General features: G+C 40.5%; 1 protein-coding gene across 6 annotated transcripts in view; it reads right to left on the bottom strand.

The window, feature by feature from the left end:
• Positions 1-20960, bottom strand: part of LOC122902781 (conserved oligomeric Golgi complex subunit 2-like) — a 44062-nt gene that overhangs the window by 16180 nt on the left and 6922 nt on the right. For all 6 annotated transcript variants that reach the window (XR_006383866.1, XR_006383864.1, XR_006383867.1 and 3 more), the window contains exons 2-6: positions 8110-8271; positions 6883-6948; positions 4570-4650; positions 2849-2952; positions 400-508 (exon numbers count right to left, since the gene is read on the bottom strand). Coding sequence is in view for 2 of the 6 variants with exons in the window: in XM_044242751.1 (XP_044098686.1) it covers positions 400-426 (27 nt within the window). In the remaining 4 variants the exon portion in view is untranslated. The remainder of the gene's footprint in view (positions 1-399; positions 509-2848; positions 2953-4569; positions 4651-6882; positions 6949-8109; positions 8272-20960) is intronic.

The following is a 20960-nucleotide window of genomic DNA, read 5'->3' on the forward strand; positions in this document are numbered from 1 at the left end:
CGGCTTTATCAAAGTGAAGTTTAGACAATTACTGAACGACAAAAAGTTATTTGCCTCTTAAGCTACAGAGTAAATCTGACAAATGTGCATTTAAACCCAGTCAAGGGCTTTGGATAAATGAACTCTGACTACATCATATGATGTGTCAAGTTACGTGAAATTCAGAATTAATTTTACTTGCATAGTTTGGAGACTACGCTCGTGTCTTTACACAAAATCTATCTAGTGTGACATAATGGAAGCAGGGTCCCAAGCAGGAGACACTGAAAAAAAAAAAAAAAATCAAAGCTAGCTTCAAAATCCTGTAGAGTAGCAATTATCAGGGGGCAATGCTAGGTCAAACCAAAATCATCCAGGAAATTCGCAAACAGCAAATTGAAAATCGAAACCAACACTTACTGGTCTTACTTTGTCCAGAAGAGGCATGCCTTTGCTCTGAACAGCATGAAACTGTAACTGGTTAAATTCTGTGGCAATTCTCTCCAAAATCTGTCTAGTCCAGAGAGGGCTAGTAGAGACAATTAGAGAAGTGTAATTCCCAAAGTTAATTTCTGAGCGACCACATCACCTGGTCAGCAATGCCGAGTTTGGCGCCCCCTGTGCTCTTTCTTCACAGTGTGTTCCCAGCCACAACCCGCCACCCCCACCGCCCCCCATGCCTTACAGTGCTCAGGCACCTGCACGCCATCAATTTTCAGGACAAACTGTCTGTGCAGCAGGCCCCAGGTGTGGGGGGTGAAGAGCGGGGAGGTAGTAGAAGCCACCGACGCAGCCTGGCCCGGGCCACAGGGCCCAGGCAAGGGGATGGAGCTATTTTAGGTCAGTGTGGGTACAACTGTGTGTTTCCACCACATTCCTCGGGCTCTCCCATTCGTGCCCTTCTTCTCCCATTCTCTAACACCCTCCTCTCTCTTGCCCTGTCCTACCGTTCATACCCGAATCCCCCTCTTCTTCTCCGCCTGCCTCATTCTCCCTCCCCAGTACCTCCCCAGTACCAACTACTGCTGTCTCCTCAATAAGCTAAAACTGACCACCTAGCAGCAACCTGGGAAATCCCTCAGAGCAGCGGACTCCAAGTTTACATTTACCCAATGGCAGAAAGAGCAAGCTCGGTGCTCCGGGAGCTGGTGAGAAATCACTCACAGTGCATCTGCCATCAAGTGGGCTGGATACACTTCCCTCTTGCCCCCCACATTAGAAAGCGTCAACCCCATTCAAAAGGAAGCCGAACAGTGAACGAAAAAAAAAAAAACAAAACACACACACACACACACAACAAAGGCCCTGAAGCCCCTGCTGGGCTCTATGAGGCATCCCACATCTGAGGATGGGCAGTCAGGTAATGAGGAAACACACTGTAAGGAAACCCAAAATGTCTGGAGACCTGCCTCAGTGTGCCCTGTCCCAGAGCATCAGAACTGGTGTGGAGGGAAGGCAAGCGCTCCGCACGACCAACGTCGAAGCCTAATCCCAACCTCTACTGACTGATCCCGTGCTCATTTCCTATTTATCCTTATATCGGTGTTTCTGGGCCTGGGAAGCATGATGGATTTACCGTGCACCAACGCTGCTCTGGCTTTCCTGACTCTAGAGCTCAGAGCTGCTCTTCTGGAGAAAAAAAGTCCTCCAAGGTAATTCTGAGCAAGAAAGCGCACAATGTCTGTTTATCAAGGACAGCGTTGCAAAGGGACAGGATTGTAGACACAGAGCTCACTGAGGTGTTTCTATCCGAGGAGCACAGCGGCAACGGCAAAGACGGGAAGAACACTGGAGGGCCAGCTCCCCAGGGGCCGAACGTGGACGTGGCTGGAGGGGCTGCAGGTGCTGCCAAGGGCCGCAGCGAAGCAGGGCCGCTGGAGACACACGGGGTGCAGAAGGGCCGCGCACCGAGTGTCTGCTAAGTGTGGACGAACGGGGGCAGAAGCACCAGTGCAACGGGCTAGAGCCACAAGCACAGTGGGGGCTGACCACTTAGTTAAATGCCTTGATGTGAAAGGGGGCAGAGACCTAGGACCAGAGAATCGCTTCCTTTGGGATGTGTCCGTTCTTAATCTCCATCATGAGACATGTGGAGCATATGGTCTCTCAAGTTCCTTCCACATCTAAAACCTTAATTCCTAAAATTTAGAAACCTAACTCCGCCTGTAGGGGGAGGGACTGTTAGCCTCACACAACAGAGCACGCAGGGCACCAGGCGACCTTGATGCAGGCAGCTCAGCTGGTATGTGCAGGACCAGCCCAGGCTCCTCCCACTGCACCACTGTGCGTCTCATGGTGCTGACAGGACCTAACTACTCATTTTCGGAGTCACTCATCTACCCTGGCTGATTGAAAATTCACACCAGGAAGGGAACAAGACAATCACAGTATAACAAAGAGAGCCATCATCTTTTTTCTATTTCATAAGCTTTTTCTTTCCTGTTTGTAAATTTCAACTGGATGTGTCCTATACTGTTTCATAATAATATAATGCTGGTGCAAAATACATCAATGGTAATACTCTGGGCATGTCTAGGAAAAAAAAGGAGATGGAAAAAACCAAGATGAATGGTAGGTATGCCTTAAAGATCAACAGGACTTTGCTAGTCCTCAGGGAAGGTGATTCCAAATATACTTCTCCACTGCAAGCATAATGATGTGTTGGAACTGTGGCCTATAACCAAAGGGTTTATAGGAAAGTGTTACAGATGTCACCATTTCATGCTTTCCACTCTCCTGGAGATACATTCTAGCCACAAACCTGGATTTTCTTCTTGTTCAGAAATGATCTAACTAAGCTGTCCCCGACTAATTAGACTGGATGTGAAGTATTAATTTATGTGCTACTTAGTTAAAAAAAAATGCTTACCTGCTTGCTTCTAGTGCAGAGGTTTCTTTAGAACTTTGTGAATTTAAGATTTTTTCAATCTTTTCAACTGATCAAATAACTTGTATAAGCCTCAACACACACATCTATAAAAATAAAAATTAAGCAAACAAAAAAAGTCACCATCTTTACTCTTAATCATCTTTATTTCCCATGCTAAATGCAGGAAAATATAAGACCAAAAGTTAACTTCAAATATATAGGGCATGCTATATTTTGAATATTTCTATGAAACACAGAATTCTCAAGAATGCAAATCTTAGTTCTAGAATAAGCATACTTCCATATTCTATTGCAAGTTTATAGAGGAAAAAAAAAAAAAAACCTAGACTTTGCTTTCTCATATTCTATACTCTTATTTCTTCTTTTCCCCATCCTGAATCTTTCTATGGGCATTTCTTTCCTATTTTTTAAAAAAGATTTGTTTATTTGAGAGAGAGAGAGAGAGAGAGACTGCATGTGCGCGTGCAGGGGAAGGGCAGAGGGAGAGAGAGAATCTCAAGCAGACATCCTGCTGAGCACAGAGCTCAATGCGGGGCTCAATCTCATGACCCTGAGATCATGACCTGAGCGAAAATCAAGAGTCAGACGTTTAACCAACTGAGCCACCAGGCGCCCCTCCATTTGTTTTCTTATGGCCCTTTATTCATGTTTTAACTTTGGCTTCTGATCGTACTGACCCTCTCAGTTTACATGTGCATATACCTATATGCCCAAGCACCAAATCATTAAAGACCTTTTACACTACAAATATTATCAAAGAGGTTGAGGGACATTATGAAAACTATCATCCTTAAAGAACAAAAAAATACAAAGTCATCCATTCAATAAATAGTTACTGAACACCCCTGGGAGCTCGACATTCATTCCCATGGGGGGTGGGGGAGGAGGGGGACACGAGAAAATAAAGCAAGAAATACACCCTGCTCTCACAAAGCTTACTGTTTTGTCTGGAAGCGCACGACAAGCATTCTTTGGACAAAAGCTGTGAGGAGATCCAGAGGCCAATTAAACAGAAGGTCCCTCAAACAGGCTTCTCCCCACTGAGATTTTAACAAATATGCTAATAATACACATAGAAAACATTGTACAGAGCAGCAGGAGCCAGAAGCCCAGACTCCCAATGCCCGCTGTGCCCCTACATCGTTATGATCATGAATGAAATCGGGGACACTTGAAACTGGAGATAGCACTATGGGGCACACTCCCAGGGTGAGCCCTCGGATGCACAGAGCCGTTGCCTGTCTCACACACCTGAAACTAAGCCAACACCGCATGCTAACTACAGGGAATCGAAAAAATTAAAGTGAACACCAGAACATAAAGAACACAGAATCAGAAAATAACAACAAACCTTCGGCAGAATCCTGAGTTTGCTTTGGAAAGCTCACTTCTCCCCTAGTCTCTAATATAGGTCTATTTTCTTTACAGGGCCGCTGACAATTTATACAGTCGTTAACTGTCAAGCGCTGCACCAACAACAGTTATCACTGTTCCTTGTTCTGGAAAAAGTGGGTGATCTTGAGATCGTGTGAGTACCTCTAAACTTCTGCTCATTATTTCAGGTAGATAACGTGACATAATGCGTAAAATGCACATGCATGAGAGCTTTGAAAAAAAGCTGAATAGTGCTGACAAGTACGTGGAGACAGGAGGAGAGGGCTTCAACTGGCATGCAGCGTAAGAAATCTACTGGAGGGTACCTTTTTCTTCCTTATGTCCTCTTGTTTACACATTCATTCATCTACTGCCCAAATTCCTTCACTGACAGATGAACTGAGACTCTTTAAAAGAATAATAAAGAAAACGTATTAGAGACATTGTTCTGTCACATTATCAAGTTCCTACATCTCATTCAATTCCACAGAACTTAATACCTGTGCACCAGTACTATGCAGATATTGACAAAAAAAAAAAAAAAAAAAAAAAAACACGATATACCAGACACAATTACTGTTGAGGGGACTCATGATCTGGGGGCAAAATGACACGAAGGCAGGGTCGCATGGCCAGAAGAAGAATGACACATATACAGTGAAAGTTATGGGGATGAGGGGGCTTAGAATGGAGAACAGATAATCTAAAGCAAAGTACAAGAGAGTCTGGAAATGCGACGGGGCTCGAATCGGACTCTGAAAGCCATGTGTACACAGCTGCCGAGGTGGGGAGGGGATGGGGAGCAGATGTAAGTGCAGACGCACTCAGGCGCAGGGTCAGACAGGCACACAGCCGTGTGCACTGCAGGCTTCCTTCTGGAGAGAAGCAGAAATAGGAAGGGAGGGCCAACTTCACTGAGATGAGGTCTTTAGATTCTGCACATTTTGGAGAATGAGAGAATGTCAAAGCACTGATGCATGATGATGAAATGTGGGTATGGAAATACCAGGAATCAAGAATGAAGAACAGAAGACCAGAAAAAGGCAGAACGCAGAGGTGGAGAAACATGTCCAGAAGTTAATGAATAAAGAGATAATTAGGAATTAGGGCCCAAACAGAGGTTAACAGAAACAACTAGAATGAAGTAGGCATATCACAAAAATTCCACAGGAAGGTGAATTAATTCACTCCATCAACATTATGAAACACCTCCTGGACGTCAGTATTGTGGCAGCCCACAGGGATACAATGAAGACAGATATAGTTGTATTCCTCAGTGGTCTGAGAATCTCACAGAACAGCTTCAGAGTTGGGACCAGAAAGGCAGGTCAGTCCTGTGGATGAGCAGGACCAAAGTGGCCATAAAGACAGGCCATGGAAAAGGGAGAAGATACAGTGCTGCCAGGGGGTGAGGCGGGACGGGAGCCTGTGCGAGTACAGCAAATCTGCCTCCAGGGAGGGGGTTCGAGAGAAGAGTGGGAGGCCAAAGGAAGGCTAGGCTCAGGAAACAACACCACTATGAGGCCCCGGGAGGAAGAGGCACACCAAGGAGGCAGTGGGAGAGCCCCACAGCGGCTGGTGTGGAATCAAACAGCGGACCACAAAAATCCCTTCCATTCCAAGGAAAAGTACCTTTAGCAAGAATTTGTAAAATTCAAATGAGACATAAACCATGGAAAGTATTGGCTAGCTCAAGGCACAACTCAAGATTTTTACCTCTTTCACGAACTCTTTCCTGCCTGCCCCTCCCCTAGGCTTCTCAGCACTGATATTTCCGTTACTCTGCATTTTTCTTGGTTCTAACCATGTACTGTGTCTTCCCTTAAATTATGTTCTCCTTATATTCTCTCTAGGATGCAGGCACTGTCTTAGGGGAGGGATGCACGAGGCCACTCAAGCTAGAGGAGACACACAAGGAAGGATGGTGTCGTTTATGACAAGTTTATGACAGGGCGTCAGAATGGATGGAGGCTGGAAGTCAGGGCACCAGACACAGACAGGGAGGGGGGCGGGGGGGGAGACAGGGCAGCACAGTTTTCTGTAAGAAGTGATGCCACAATTCCCCCTCCACTGTTCACCCAGATGGAGTTCCTATTCCCAATGGCTTAGAGATGGGGAGTCCCATTCCCACAATAGAGATTTTTCTGAGAGAACATGCAAATGTAACATTTATTAAGTATTACATTTTATTTATATTATCCTTCAGTTCCGTTAGGGATTACATAGCTTTTGTAGATCAGCCCAGGAACCTAACCACACGTAGATTACATGGTGGGGGGGGGCGATATTTACAAGATTACAAACTGTTAAAATACAAGTCATTCGTAAGTTAGAAACCACTTACATATGACCAAAGTGGCATTAATAAGTTGAATTTGGAAATATGCTTCCTCCCCCCTGACATTTGGCTGTCTACTCTGAGAATATGTCTTCTTCAAATAGAACATGTTTTTTTAGGTTTTTAGCATATGCAAAAACAAAATCATTTACAACTCTTCTGAAGGTGAATATTATAATCATGAACCATTAAAATACAACCACCAGTACCACCAAACTAACAGATGAAAAGAATTCTTAGAGAAAAGCCCACGAGGACAACATGCGTCACAGCAGACTGTTTTCATTAATTGGGGACTTACCAGAACTTCTTCTCGTAACTGTCCCAAAGGCACAGAAAGTTGATTGAGGGCTTTGTCCATGCCAACCTAAAGGCAAAACCAGGTTGGCACAAACACATCACGATAAGGAGTAATAGTGACGTGTATCTATTTAACGATCAAAGCAGTACCAGATTTAAGTTATTTTTTTGGCACAACTGTATTTTGCTACATAACTAGCTAAACAACAGAAGTGTTATTTTGCCATTAATGTTGCTCATAGAATATGAAAAAAAAATCTGTTGAAATACATGAAACTATAAAAATAAGGGAAGTCATGAGAAACGAAAGTTTCCTTAAGAACAATTTGCCTTTAGATGACACTTTAAATGAATGTGAAAAATTTTCACAGAAGGTGAACAGTTCTCTGTCTGTAATTAATGATACTCAGCCAGCTGATGTGAAAGTCTGACGGGCTACGTCTCTCTTAAACATTATTATAACCCTTGAGAAAAATAGAAATTAAACAGAACAGAAGTAAAATTTTATAGGTTTTTAATCCCATTGGGATATTTATCTTAGTGGTATATTTCCCAAAAGCAAATGTGCATCATTAATTTTAATGCTTCTTGAAATTACCATGGAGCTGCAACTTTCTGTGCTTCTCTGGACAAATAGATTTAAAACAAAATGAAGCTTCAACAAGAGACTTTTCTGCCAAGTAACAAAATTCAACATTTCTAAACAGCTTTTACAAACAACTGATAAGCTCACTGCAAATCATTCTTATATTTTTATAAAACCAAACTTTTAAAATATCAATATTGGCCAATGTTCCCTCAACCTAGCTCTGGCTAACAGATATACCTGGGAGTAAATTAAACATTGTAAGAATGGTGGACATTTGCTCCTACAAATTTGTCTAAATCAAGGAAGACTTTAGGGTATCACTTACCAACTAACAAAACAACCCCTCAGGTATTATTATGCTTTACTTTTCACTGTTGACTAATGAATTTGAAACATAATCAAACTAGAGCAGCCTTAAATGAATAAAAACTAAAACAAACAAAAAAATGTATTCCAAAAAGTTTAGTTCTTTTATTAATGAAATTGGTAATTTCTTCAAGTTTCTGGTGGGGTTGGTGGGGTAATCAACTGAAAGGTTTCTAAAAACTCTGCCCTTTTAATAAATATGAAGGAGAGAGAAAGTGTGTGTGTTTGTGTGTGTGTGTGTGTGTGTGTAGAACTTGTGAATTTCAGGTTTACCAAGTTTGTGGAAAGGTTGACAAAATCCGTGTAATCCTTGTTGATGAGCTCGACCATGGCTGTTTTAAGAAGTTTATGGTAGAGTTCCAGATCTCCTCTTAGTTCCTCCAGCTGAACACGCTTCCTACAGTCAGACACAAAATGATCGACGTCGAAATCTTCCTGAAAATCAAACCAGAAAGAAAAAATGATTGCACTGATACCACATTTTACATAGAAAAATAAGATCAGAGAAAGAATAAGAGGCCATATTACTGCAGGGGAACACACACAGGGACATCAGGAGGTCTGCTCACTTCCTAAGATTATGGGAAAGGGGGCCCCTCACCAAGACCATTCTCTCCTGTTGCCTAACTCTACAGGCATTTTATTTCTTTTAATTATACATTTCAAAGAGGCTCTTCTCAAAATAGAAACAGCTTTTTCTTCTTAAAGTAACAAATGTTCACTGTCAAACTTTCAACCAACCAAGAAATACTTATGTAAGAGAGAAAAAAAAAATCACCCACTCTCTAATGCTCTGCAGTTAAGCACTGTTAATGTTTATTTTTCTTCACTATTTAACACAGTGATTCACATCCTTCCAGACTTTGTTTTGGTATTTCTCTTTACTTTTTTTTTTTTTTAAAGATTTTATTTATTTGAGAGAGAGAGACTGAGAGAACGAGTGGGAGGAGGGGCAGAGGGAGAAGCTGGCTCTCTGCTGAGCTGGGATCCTGATGCCAGGGTTCATTCCAAGACCCTGAAATCAAGACCTCAACCGAAGGCAGGCACTTAACTAACTGAGCCACCCAGGTGCCCTAGTCTTTCTCTTTAAAATATAAATTACTTTTGGGGTGCCTGGCTGGTTCAGTGGGTTAAGGCCTCTGTGTTTAGCTCAGGTCATGATCCCAGGGTTCTGGGTTCAAGCCCCGCATTGGGTGTTCTGCTCAGCAGGGAGCCTGCTTCCCTGTCTCTCTCTCTCTGCCTACTTGTGATCTCTGTCTGTCAAATAAATAAATAATTTTTTTAAAAATAAAATATCAATTACTTTTTAAAGAAACTGACATATAATGGACACATGTTAGTTTCAGGCATACAACATAAAAATTCCACATTTTTATCTGTTGTGAAATGATCACCCTAAGACTAGTTAACATCCATCACCAAACATACACATTTTTTCTTGTGCTAAGAACTCTTAAGCTTTAGCAACTTTAAATATATAATAATATACTATGCAGTCATCAAAAGAAATGAAATCTTGCCATGTGCAATGACGTGGATGGAACTAGAGGGTATGCTGAGTGAAATAATCAGAGAAAGACAATTATCATACAATCTCCCTGATATGAGGAATTTGAGAGGCAAAGTGGGGGTGTGGGGGTAGGGAAGGAAAAATAATGAAACAAGATTGGATTGGGAGGAAGACAAACCATAAGAGACTCTTAATCTCACAAAACAAACTGAGGGTTGCTGGGGGGAGGGGTGTAGGGAGAGGGTGGTGGGGTTGTGGACATTGGGGAAGGTATGTACTATGGTGAGTGCTGGGAAGTGTGTAAGCCTGACAATTCACAGACCTGTAACCCTGGGGCTAATAATACATTATATTTCTAATAAAAAATATACAATAATACCACAGTATTATTTACTACAGTCACTATGATGTACATTACATCCCCAGGGCTTATCTTATTAACTGGAAGTTTATACCACTGGGCCCCCTCATCTATTTCCTCCACAACCTCGCCTCCGGAAACCACCAATCTGTTCTCTATGACTTCATTTTGTTTTGTTTTTTAGATTCCACATGTGAGGGAGATCATACAGTATTTCGCTTTCTCTGTCTGACTTATTTCACTCAGCACAATATCCTCAAGGTCCATCCATGTTGTTGCAAATGGCAAGACTTCCTTCTTTGTATGGTTGAGTAATATTCCATCGTATACACACACATTTTCTTTATCCATTCACCCCGTCAGTGGACACTTTAGTTATTTCCAAGTCTTGGTTGTTGTAAATACTGCAATACTCACTACCATGAGTGTGAGTCTTGCTGGCCACTAGAGCCAGGTGATCCAGAGGTATTCCCTGGGTAGCAACTGCAAACCTCGGGGCATCATACGAGCATTCAAGCTCCTTTCCAGGAGATACCAGAAAGCAGAAGCGAGGCAGAGGGACAGCGCAAAGATGGCACCTGTCAGCTCCATCTTTGGAGAATACCTTACTGGGCTACTAGATCCATGTTAAATTAGATGCCTGCCCCTTAGGGCTTTAAGATAAGCAAATGAGCCTCTTTCACAGAAATCTGAACGCATTTCAGTCTGCTGCTTCTGTGCTGAGTTCTAGGGTGGGTCAGTCTACTCGTGTGACTGCTTTAAGAACTGTTTCTCAGTTTGCTATAGCCTTGTGGGTCTCATGGGTGCAAGCTCTGATGGCTTTCAAAGCTGGATGTTTTGGGGTCTTGTCTCTTAGATGTACGTCTTGAAAGTTAGGGTGCCAGAAGTGGGGCTCAAACCCTTTGCTCCTCAGGGAGAAGCCTGTGGTTGTTGAGTACCCTCCCAATCCCAGGTTCCTGTACCAGGCGTGGGGTTTATGGCAAGACTGAGTCTTACTTCAACATAGGTTTTTTTCCTTACTCACTTAATGTGTAGGAGTCACTCAGCTAGTTGTAGGGTTTTTTCCACAGGAAATTTTTCCATATGGAGCTACAGATTCAGTGTGTATTTCATAGAAGAGATGAGTTCAAGATCCTCCTATGCCACCAACTTGAATGGAAACCCAAGACCTTCTCTATGTATGTGTGTTCACACACATATGTGTACACACACACACACACACACACACAAAATATTAATGCTCTTCTAAACTATTTCCCATCTAGGGGCACCTGGGGGGCTCAGTGGGTTAAGCCTCTGCCTTCGGCTCAGGTCATATCTCAGGGTCCTGAGATTAAGCCTCACATCGGGCTCTCTGCTCAGCTGGGAGCCTACTTTCCCCCCTCCCTCTGCCTGTCTCTCTGCCTCCTTGTGATCTCTCTCTCTCTCTCTGTCAAATAAATAAATAAAATCTTAAAAAAAGAATAAAAAAATAAAAAATAAAAATCCATTCTATTAAAAAAAAATTTCCCATCGAAAAATATAACTTGAATGTCTTTACATAAAACACATATATTTCTATTAATATTTTACGTGCATGCTGAGTGTCCCATTGAACAGATGTTCCAAATCTTTCATAACCTATTTCCAGGTATTGGTCTCACAGGATTAGGTATGCTGTGTTTCCCCTTTACAATACTGTGATGCCCCGGTAGGCTTACATGCTTAGAGGCAATAAATTACTATCTACTTCCCCTGTGACTCTGCTACTCCCTGACCTGTTTAGTCAGCAAGAATCAAATGTGATGATTCCCAAACTAGTTAAGGACACCTACACTTACTTCGTAATTATATAGCTTCATTAAACACTATGTAAACCAACAAAATATGACTGCAAAAAAAAATCACTGTTCTTTTGAAAACTAACACAGCTACTTTGGAAAGATTTGATACAAAGAAATCAATAAGAAAATTTTTGCTTGTGGAGCATAACAAATAGCATGGAGGACAAGGGGCGTTAGAGAGGAGTAGGGAATTTGGGTAAATTGGAAGGGGAGGTGAACCATGAGAGACTATGGACTCTGAAAAACAGTCTGAGGGGTTTGAAGTGGCGGGGGGGGGGGTGGGAGGTTGGGGTACCAGGTGGTGGGTATTATAGAGGGCACGGCTTGCATGGAGCACTGGGTGTGGTGAAAAAATAATGAATAATGTTTTTCTGAAAATAAATAAATTGGAAAAAAGAAAAGAAAATTTTTGCTAAGTTAGGTATGGGTGAGATGACCATGTACCAGGTAGGGAAGGGGTGATCACAGGATTCTCACTCAATTCAGTTAAAGAAACTGAAACTGAATGCAAAAAAAGACAACATAGAAAGCTTTTTTTAAAAAGATTCTTTTTATTTATTTGAGACACAGACAGACAGTATGAGCAGGGAAAGGGGCAATGGGAGAAGGAGATTCCCTGCTGAACAGGGAGCCCAATGCGGGACTCCATCCCAGGACCCCGAGGTCATGAACTGAACCGAAGGCAGATGCCTTGATGCCTTGAGCGACACTAGTGCCGTGACAACTCAGAAATCTAATCTGCAGACCAGTTTCCAGAGAAAAGACCTGGCACTGGTTCAGTGGAGAATAAATGTACATATATTTTTTCCAAATAAAATGCTAAAAACTGTATGTACCATTCCCTAAGAGTACTTGTTTAAACTGACTTTCTTAGTTAATCAACCAAAGACTGACCCTGACAGTGTCGGAGAGGAGGACTTCATACCAAACCGTAATTTCGCAGTCATCTACTAAAAGCCACCTGCTTCTTAAACTGGAGCCCAAATTACCCTGGACCTTTCTTTCCTGAGACCATCTCAGACCTTACATCATAGTTACGTAGTACGTCTTGGGAGGGGGTCTCGGTTCATAATCCTGGCCATTCTACTCACCAACTGTATACCTTTAGGTCGATCAGTTTCCCTGCCTCAGTTACACATTGTTGAAGTTCTGAACTTCATGATGGCATTCTAAATTGTATAACTGGGGTGCCTATGTGGCTCAGTTGGTTAAGCATCTGCCTTTGGCTCAGGTCATGATCCCAGTCTCTTGGGTTTGAGTTCCACATCAGGCGCTCTGCTGAGCAAGGAGCCTGCTTCTCTGTCTGTCCCTTCCTCCTGCTCCCGCACTCTCTCACTCTCAAATAAAATCTTAAATAAATAAATAAATAAATCCTATAACTTAGCCTCAGTGAACAAAAGCTATTAGGTAATATTAGTACTCAACTTACCATTTATGCATTTGTTCTCAGATAAACAAAAGTTGCATAACACATGACTAAATAACTTGGAACATCTGTGAATACTGGGTTAGGCAGCTTTTGCTGTGAAAAGCAAACCCAAACTCACAGTGCCATAATAGAGACCCATTTCACTTACCAAGAATGGTTTTACTACTTCAGGAATGGTTTTACTTTATAGTGTAGATTTCCCAAGTATTCAAAAAGAAAGTATTTACAACCATACATTTACGGTCAACTGATTTTTCACAAGGATGCCAAGACCATTTAATGGGGGGAAAAACAGTCTTTTTGAGTGCCTACTACTGGGACAAGTGAATATCTACATGCAAAAGAATGAACCTGGAACAGCAACTTCACACATACACAAAAATATAACTCAAAATGGATCAAAGATTTAAATGTAAGAGTGAAAACTGTAACACTCTCAGAGAAAACAGGTGAAAATCTGTATGACTTTGGATCGGGCAAAGCTTTCTTAGACATGATACACAAAGCAGTAAGAAATATTAGATAAGCTGAACTTGATCAAAATAAAAACTTTCGTGTGTCAAAGGACACCACGGAGAACGTGAAAAGACAACCCACAGAATGGGAGAGAGTATCTGCAAATCATTTGTCTGACAAGGACCTAATAACCAGAATATGCAAATATACTCTTAGAAGTCAACAACAAAAAGACAAATAACCTAATTTAAAAACAAGCCAAAGACTTTTGAATAGACATTTCTCCAAAGACGATACACAGACGGTCAAGAGCACACGTCGGGATGTTTGACATCCTTAGTCATTGGGGAAATGCGAATCAAAAGCACATGCAGATGCCACGTCACACCCACTAGGACAACTATGGTAAAATAAGAAAAAGAAAAAGAAAAAGAAAAGTGCTGGCAAGAAGAAGGAGAAGCTGGAACCCTCCTGTATTGCCGGTGAGAATGTAAAATAGTGTGGCTAAGGCAGCAAACAGCTCAGTAGCTCCTCAAGAAGTTACACACGTACAATTACCCAGCAGTTCTATGTCTAGGGGTATGACACCGACAGAACTGACAACAGATGTTCCTGCCACAACGTGTACATGAATGTGCACGGCAGCGCTGCTCGTAAAGCCAAAAGAGCATATACCCAACGTCCATCAACTGATGGATGGATACATAAAATGTGGAAAAGCCTCTTACACAACCATAAAAAGGAATAAACTGTTACATGCTACAACACGAGTGAAGTCTGAAAACATTCTACTCTCAGGTTAAAGGAAGCCAGACACAAAAGGTCACGTGTTATACAATTTCACTGATATGAGATGTTCCAGAAAAGGCAATTTCATAAAAACAGAAAGCAGATTCATGATTGCCAGGGAATAAGGGGAGGGGAGATTTGGAACTAAGAGGTTTATTTTTCAGGTGATGGAAGCATTCTGGAATTAGACAGAAGTGACGTATGTACCATATACACAGTAAATATAATAAAAACCAGAGAAGAGTACACTTTAAAATGGCAACTATTATGCTTTGTGAATTATATTTTGATGAAAAATGAAACAACTTAAATATCAACAAGTTAAATGCTAGGATACATTAAAAAAAATCCAGTAACACTAATCACAGGAACAGTGTAGTAGCTACATGAATTTCAGACAAAGCAGATTTCAGAGCAAGGAAAATTATCAGGCATAAAGAGCAGCATTACATAATGATAAAGAAATCGACTGACCAAGAAGACACAATTATCCTTAACGTATGTGTGCCTGGTCAACACAGGTGAGACACAACCTAACAGAACTGCAGGGAGAAATAAACAATTCCATTATCACAGCTGGTGACTTCAACACTTCTCCATCAGTAATGGGCCGATCCAGCAGCAGGGCAACAAGGATCTGACAGATGCGGACATTCAGTCCAGACATGGCACACTCAACACCACCATCAATTACCGTACAACAGACGTACACAGACAATTTCGCCCAGTAATCGTGCAACACACACTCTTCTTAAGCTCATATGGAACACTCATCAAGACAGAATAATCCTGGGCCACAAAACACAACAAATTTTTAAAAATAAAAATTATACCAAGTATGTTCTCAGACCACAGTGGAATTAAAAATCAGTAACAGAAGACAGCTGAAGAAGTCCAAAATACATGGAGATTAAATGACACACCTCTAAATGGCAGGAGACCAGTCTCAATAAAATACAATGTAGCAAAATGTGTGGGATGCTGCTTAAAGGGAAAATACAGTACTGAATGCAAATATTAGGAAAAAAAGATTAAAGTCAATAATCTAAGCTTCCATTTTAGGCAACAACAACAAAATCAAATCTAAAGTAAGGAGGGGCTCCTGGGTGGTTCAGTTGGTTAAGCATCTGCCTTTGGCTCAGGACATGGTCCCAGAGTCCTGGGACAGAGCCCTGCATCCGAGCTTCCTGCTCAGGGAGGTCCTCCTGCCTGTATTCCCTCTCTCACTGACTCTCTCTCTGTCAAATAAAATCGTAAAAAACAAACAAACAAACAAACAAAAAACCCTAAAGGAAGTAGAAAAAAATAAAAATTAGAGCAGAAATCAATGTAATTAAAACCAGGAATTTTTTTTTTTAAATCAATGAACCCCAAGTCTGTTTCTTTGAAAACATCAATAAAACAGATACACCCTTCGACAGGCAAACAAAGAAAAGAAGATAGAAGACATAAATTACTAATATCAGATAAAAGAAGGGAGGGCTACTGCTAACAACCCCAATCACTGTAAATTCAACGAAACATTTATGGAATACTACACAATTCTCTAAAATCTCTTCCAGAAAGTAAAACTAGAAGGAATACTTCCTAAATCATTCTAGGAGATCATTATTACCCTGACACCAAAACCAATACTACAAGAAAAGAAACTACAAACTAGTATCTCTCATGAACACAGACATAAAAATCTTCAACAAAAATTAGCAAATAAAAGCAAACAGTGTATTAAAAAATTACACACCAGGATCATGTATACACCAGGATTTATTCCAGGTATGCAAGTCTGGTTCAACATTAGAAAATCAATGTGATCCATCATATCAACAGAAAAAAAATCACATGATCATATCAATGAAGGGAGGAAAAAAAAACATTTAACAAAACCCACACCTCTTCATTATTAACCCTCAGGAAACTAGGAATAGGAGGACTTCCTCAACTTGATAAAGAATGTCTCCAAAAATCCACAGCTAACATGATATTAATACTGAGAAAATAGAAGACAGGGAATCAAGGTAAGGATGTCCCTCCTACTACTACTATTCAATACTATACTGGAAGGCCAAACTAATGAAATAAGGTAAGAAAAGGAAACAAAAGGTATACAACCTGGGAAAGAATAAAACTTTGTTCACAGATGACATGACTGTCTACAGAAAATACAAAGACTTCACACCCCACACCCACACCCTCCTGAAACTAGTCAAGTGATTATAGCAAGACTGCACGATACACAGTTAAAATACAGAAGTCAATTGCTTTCCAATGATGTATCAGACAAAGGGCCAGTATTCAAAATTTATAAAGAATTTATCAAACTCAACATCCAAAAAACAAAAAAATCCAGTCAAGAAATGGACAGAAGACATGAACAGACCAAAGAAGACATCCAAATGGCCAACAGACACATGAAAAAGGGCTCCACATCACTCAGCATCAGGGAAATACAAATCAAAACCACAATGAGATACCACCTTTCATCAGTCAGAATGGCCAAAATTAACAAGTCAGGAAACAACAGATGTTGGCGAGGATGTAGAGAAAGGGGAATCCTCCTACACTTTTGGTGGGAATGCAACTCTGGAAAACAGTATGGAGGCTCCTCAAAAAGTTAAAAATGTAACAACCCAACGACTTAGCAATTGCCCTATTAGATGTTTATCCAAAGTACACAAAGTGATTTGAAGGGGCAAAAGCACCCCAATGTTTATAGTCAAACTACTGAAAGAGCCCAGATGTCCATCAACAGATGAATGGATAAAGAAGATGTGGTGTACACACACACACACACACACACACACACATTACTCAGCCATCAAAAAGAACAAAATCTTGCCATTTGCAAGGACATGGATGGAACTAGAGGAAGACAAATACCATATAGTTTCAGTCACATGTGGAACTTAAGAAACAACAGATGAATATAGGAGAAGGGAAGGAAAAATAGAAACATACAGGGAGGCAAATCACAAGAGACTCTTAACTACAGGAAACAAACCGAGGGTTACTGGAGAGGGGAAAGTTGGGGTAACTGGGTGAGGGGTATTAAGGAGGGCACTTGTTGGGATGAACTCTGGGTATTGTATGCAACCAATGAATCACGAAATTCTAACCATGAAACTAAAAGTACACTATATGTTAACGAGATTGAATTTAAATTAAAAAATTTAAAAAGTCAATTGCTTTCGTATATACCAGCAATGTACAAGTGGAATTTGAAGTTAAAAACACAAGACCTTTTACATTAGCAGACAAAAAAAAAAAAATTAATACTTAGGTGCAAATCTGACGAAATATGCACAAGATCTATGTGAGAAAAAGTATAAAATTCTGATGAAAGATAACAAGCAAGGTAAGATGTGAAGTGGAAAGAAAGTCCATAATCTTGGGTAAGAACACTCAATACTGTTAAGAGGTCAGTTCTTCCCAAACTGATCGACAGACTCAATGCAATCCCAATCAAAATGCCAGGAAGTTATTCTGTGGATACCAACATGTTGACTCTAAAATTTGGATGGAAAACTGGAAAACCAAGAGTCCCAGAGTAGTCAACAGAATATTAGAGTGGGAAAAAAGGAAATTGAGGATTGCCACAACCCAATCTCAAGACTTACTATTAAAGCTATAGTGATTAAGACAGAAGGTGCCTGGCAAAAGAGACAGGTGCTTGGAACAGAGTGGAGAGCCCAGAAAAACATCCACACACACAGGCAAAGGCAACTCAATGGCAAGGACAGTCTTCAACAAATGGAACCGAACAATGGGACATTGATAAGAAAAAACAAACAAATGAGAAGAATAAAAACAAACTTATCACACCTCTCACAAAACCTAAATGTAAAATGCAAAACTTCTTAAAGATGACATAAGAAAAAATGGAGGGATCCTTGGATTTGGCAATGACTTTTCAGATATAAAACCAAAAGCATGATCTACGAAAGAAAAAACTGATGAGGGGGACTTTGTTAAAATTAAACTTCTCTGTAAAAGACACTGTTAAGAGAATGAAAAGACCAGTCACAGAGTAGAGAAAATATCTGCAAAACACATCCATAGTAAAGGATTTAAAATAAGAAATATAATATAAAGATGCCTTAGTAGCAATAAGAAATCAAACCTAATTTAAAAATGTGAAAAGAGCGGTGGCTGGGAAACCCAGTCAGTTAAGCATCTGCCTTTAGCTCAGGTCCTGAGACTGAACCCCACACTGGGCCCCTGGCTCAGTGAGGAGCCTGCTTTTCCCTCTCCCGCTGCCTGCTGCTACCTCTCCGTGTGCTTGCGCTGTTAATAAATAAATAGAATCTTTAAAAAAGAAAAAAAAAAAGGATCTGAAAAGATGCTCAACTTTGTATGTCATTAGGAAATTGCAAATTTAAACAAGGTACTATTACATATCACGTAGAATATAAAAAATCCAAAGCGCTAGTAATACCAAATGCTAGCAAGGATATGGGACAACCGAACTCTCATTCACTGTTTGGTCAGAATGCAAAATGGGAGACACTGTGTGAGACAGCTTGGCAGTTTCTCACAGAACTAAACACACTCTCACTATAAGATCAGTAATTGTGCTCCTTCGTATTTACCCAAAAGAGCTTAAAACTAGTGTCCACACAAATGTTTACAGGATGTTTACAGCAGCTTTATTCTCTGAAGTGCCAAAACTTGGAAGCAATCCAAATCTCCTTCAGTAGGTGAACAGGTACACTGTGCCACACCCACACAATGGATTATTCGGCAATTAAAAGGTGAATTATTAAGCCACAAGACTTCGAAGAACCTTAAATGCGTATTGCTAAGTGAAAGACCAGTCTCAAAGGCTAAATACTATATGATTCCAACTCTATGGCATTCTGGAAAAGGTAAAAATTAACCAACATTTTTATTTTTATTTATTTTTTAGGTCATCTCTATACCCAATGCGGTGGCTAGAACTCACAACCCCGAGATCAAGAGTCAGATGCCCTAGCAACTAAGCCAGCCAAGTGCCTCTGAAAAGGTAAAACTCTAGACAGTAAAAAGATCCCGGGCTGAGGGCTGAGGGAGGAGGGTGCAGACAGAGGAGAAGAAACAAATAGATGAGGTACAGGGGTTTTCAAGGCAATGAAACTAGGCTGTAAGATACCAACAGTAGGTAAATAACATTATACATTTGTCAAAACCCACAGAACTATAGAAAGAGGAGTGAACCCTAATGTAAACCATGGACTTTAATTAATACTGTATCAATGCTGGTTCATCAGTTGTAACACATGTACCACAACAATGTAATACATTAATAATAGGAGATAGTGAAGTTAGAAGAAAAATAGCTTCTTTTTGTACCCAGGGGTATTTCCTATCTGAACCCAGTTAAAGTACAAATCCCCCAAAAGGCCAGAAGTTGGGAGATCACAAGAGGTGCTGGAACACAGGAAAATAAATGAGCAAATCAGACAGGTTGCAGGTAATTAAGAACCATTAACCATGAGAGAAGCAGTGACATCACTCAAAATTAAAACCAAATAGAGTTTAAAAGTTTAGCTAATTTACTAACTAGCTGCAATCAGGGATGGCAAACAAAGACTAATTCAAAGTAACCTGGGAATTAATCATTTAAAACTTACCAATAATCCAAAATTAGTAGCTTTAATGCTATAAAAATTACATGGAATTTGGAAAGATTGAAGTTCTCTAAGCTGCCAAGAAGTAAAACACTCCTTCCCAGATACATGGACTTATAAAATAACTATATACTATCTCCACGAGAAGCAGAATCCCCCAGAACCATCACTCTGTAATGATGAGAAGTACTAAGAGGGCATATGAAATTTATGAGCTCTGCCCTGAAACATGTCCCATTTCATCGAGACAAAACCCAAAATAGTTAAGCACTAATCTGCACACTACATAGGGGTTGAAAGACATAGAAAGTTTTGTGAGCTCATGTATGTGTGTGTTTCCAACCATTCTTGAAAACAATGGACAACAGAGATGAATCAATGTCCCTGTATATCCCATAAATATTCCTCAAATATTTATCATGCAACTCCAGCTCTGCTCTAAGACCTGGGGACACAGTCATGAAAAGAAAAGACAAGGTCTCTGCTTTTAAGGAGCAGATATTCTAATGCAGAAATGAGAAAATAAATATGTAAACAAAAAACATTATATTAATGAACAGTGATCAAATAGTGATTAATGAATAGTGATCACAGCTAAAAAGAAAACAGGACACCGTAAAGGTCTGAGTGACAAATGGGATGTATTTTAACTTGGATGAACCAGGAAATATAGAACAATGAGTTGAGATCCAAATGACACAAAGGAGCTAGGCACAGGAAGTGTGGGAAGAGTGTTCCCGCCCAAGGTATCAGCATGTGTACAAAAATGTCCTTGGAGCTCTTCCTTCCAGCCCCTGCTCTCAAATCTCTGACCCAGCTAGGTGGGGACATAATCTAGGACTTGTGTCTCCCAAAACTCATTCTAAATCTTTGTTCAGTGACTAAGTTATTCAAGCTTGAAAAATTAAAAACATATGCTAACAAGATCTTCCCACCATCTACAGAGAGATCATCTTAAAAGCATCATGAAACAGTAACACCGAAATTCTAAGGAACTTCTGTTCTAACATTTTCATCAATTTTATATCAAACTCCTTTGTTGAATTTATATACTCATTTGACGTATTTATGAAGAGACAAAAAAAAAAAGCCCTACATTCCGTAAATGTATTTATCCATCTAACAAATATTTGAGTACCTAATTACACTCTGT

Source organism: Neovison vison, chromosome 3 (assembly GCF_020171115.1).
Source record: "Neovison vison isolate M4711 chromosome 3, ASM_NN_V1, whole genome shotgun sequence".
Classification (NCBI taxonomy): Eukaryota; Metazoa; Chordata; class Mammalia; order Carnivora; family Mustelidae; genus Neogale; species Neogale vison.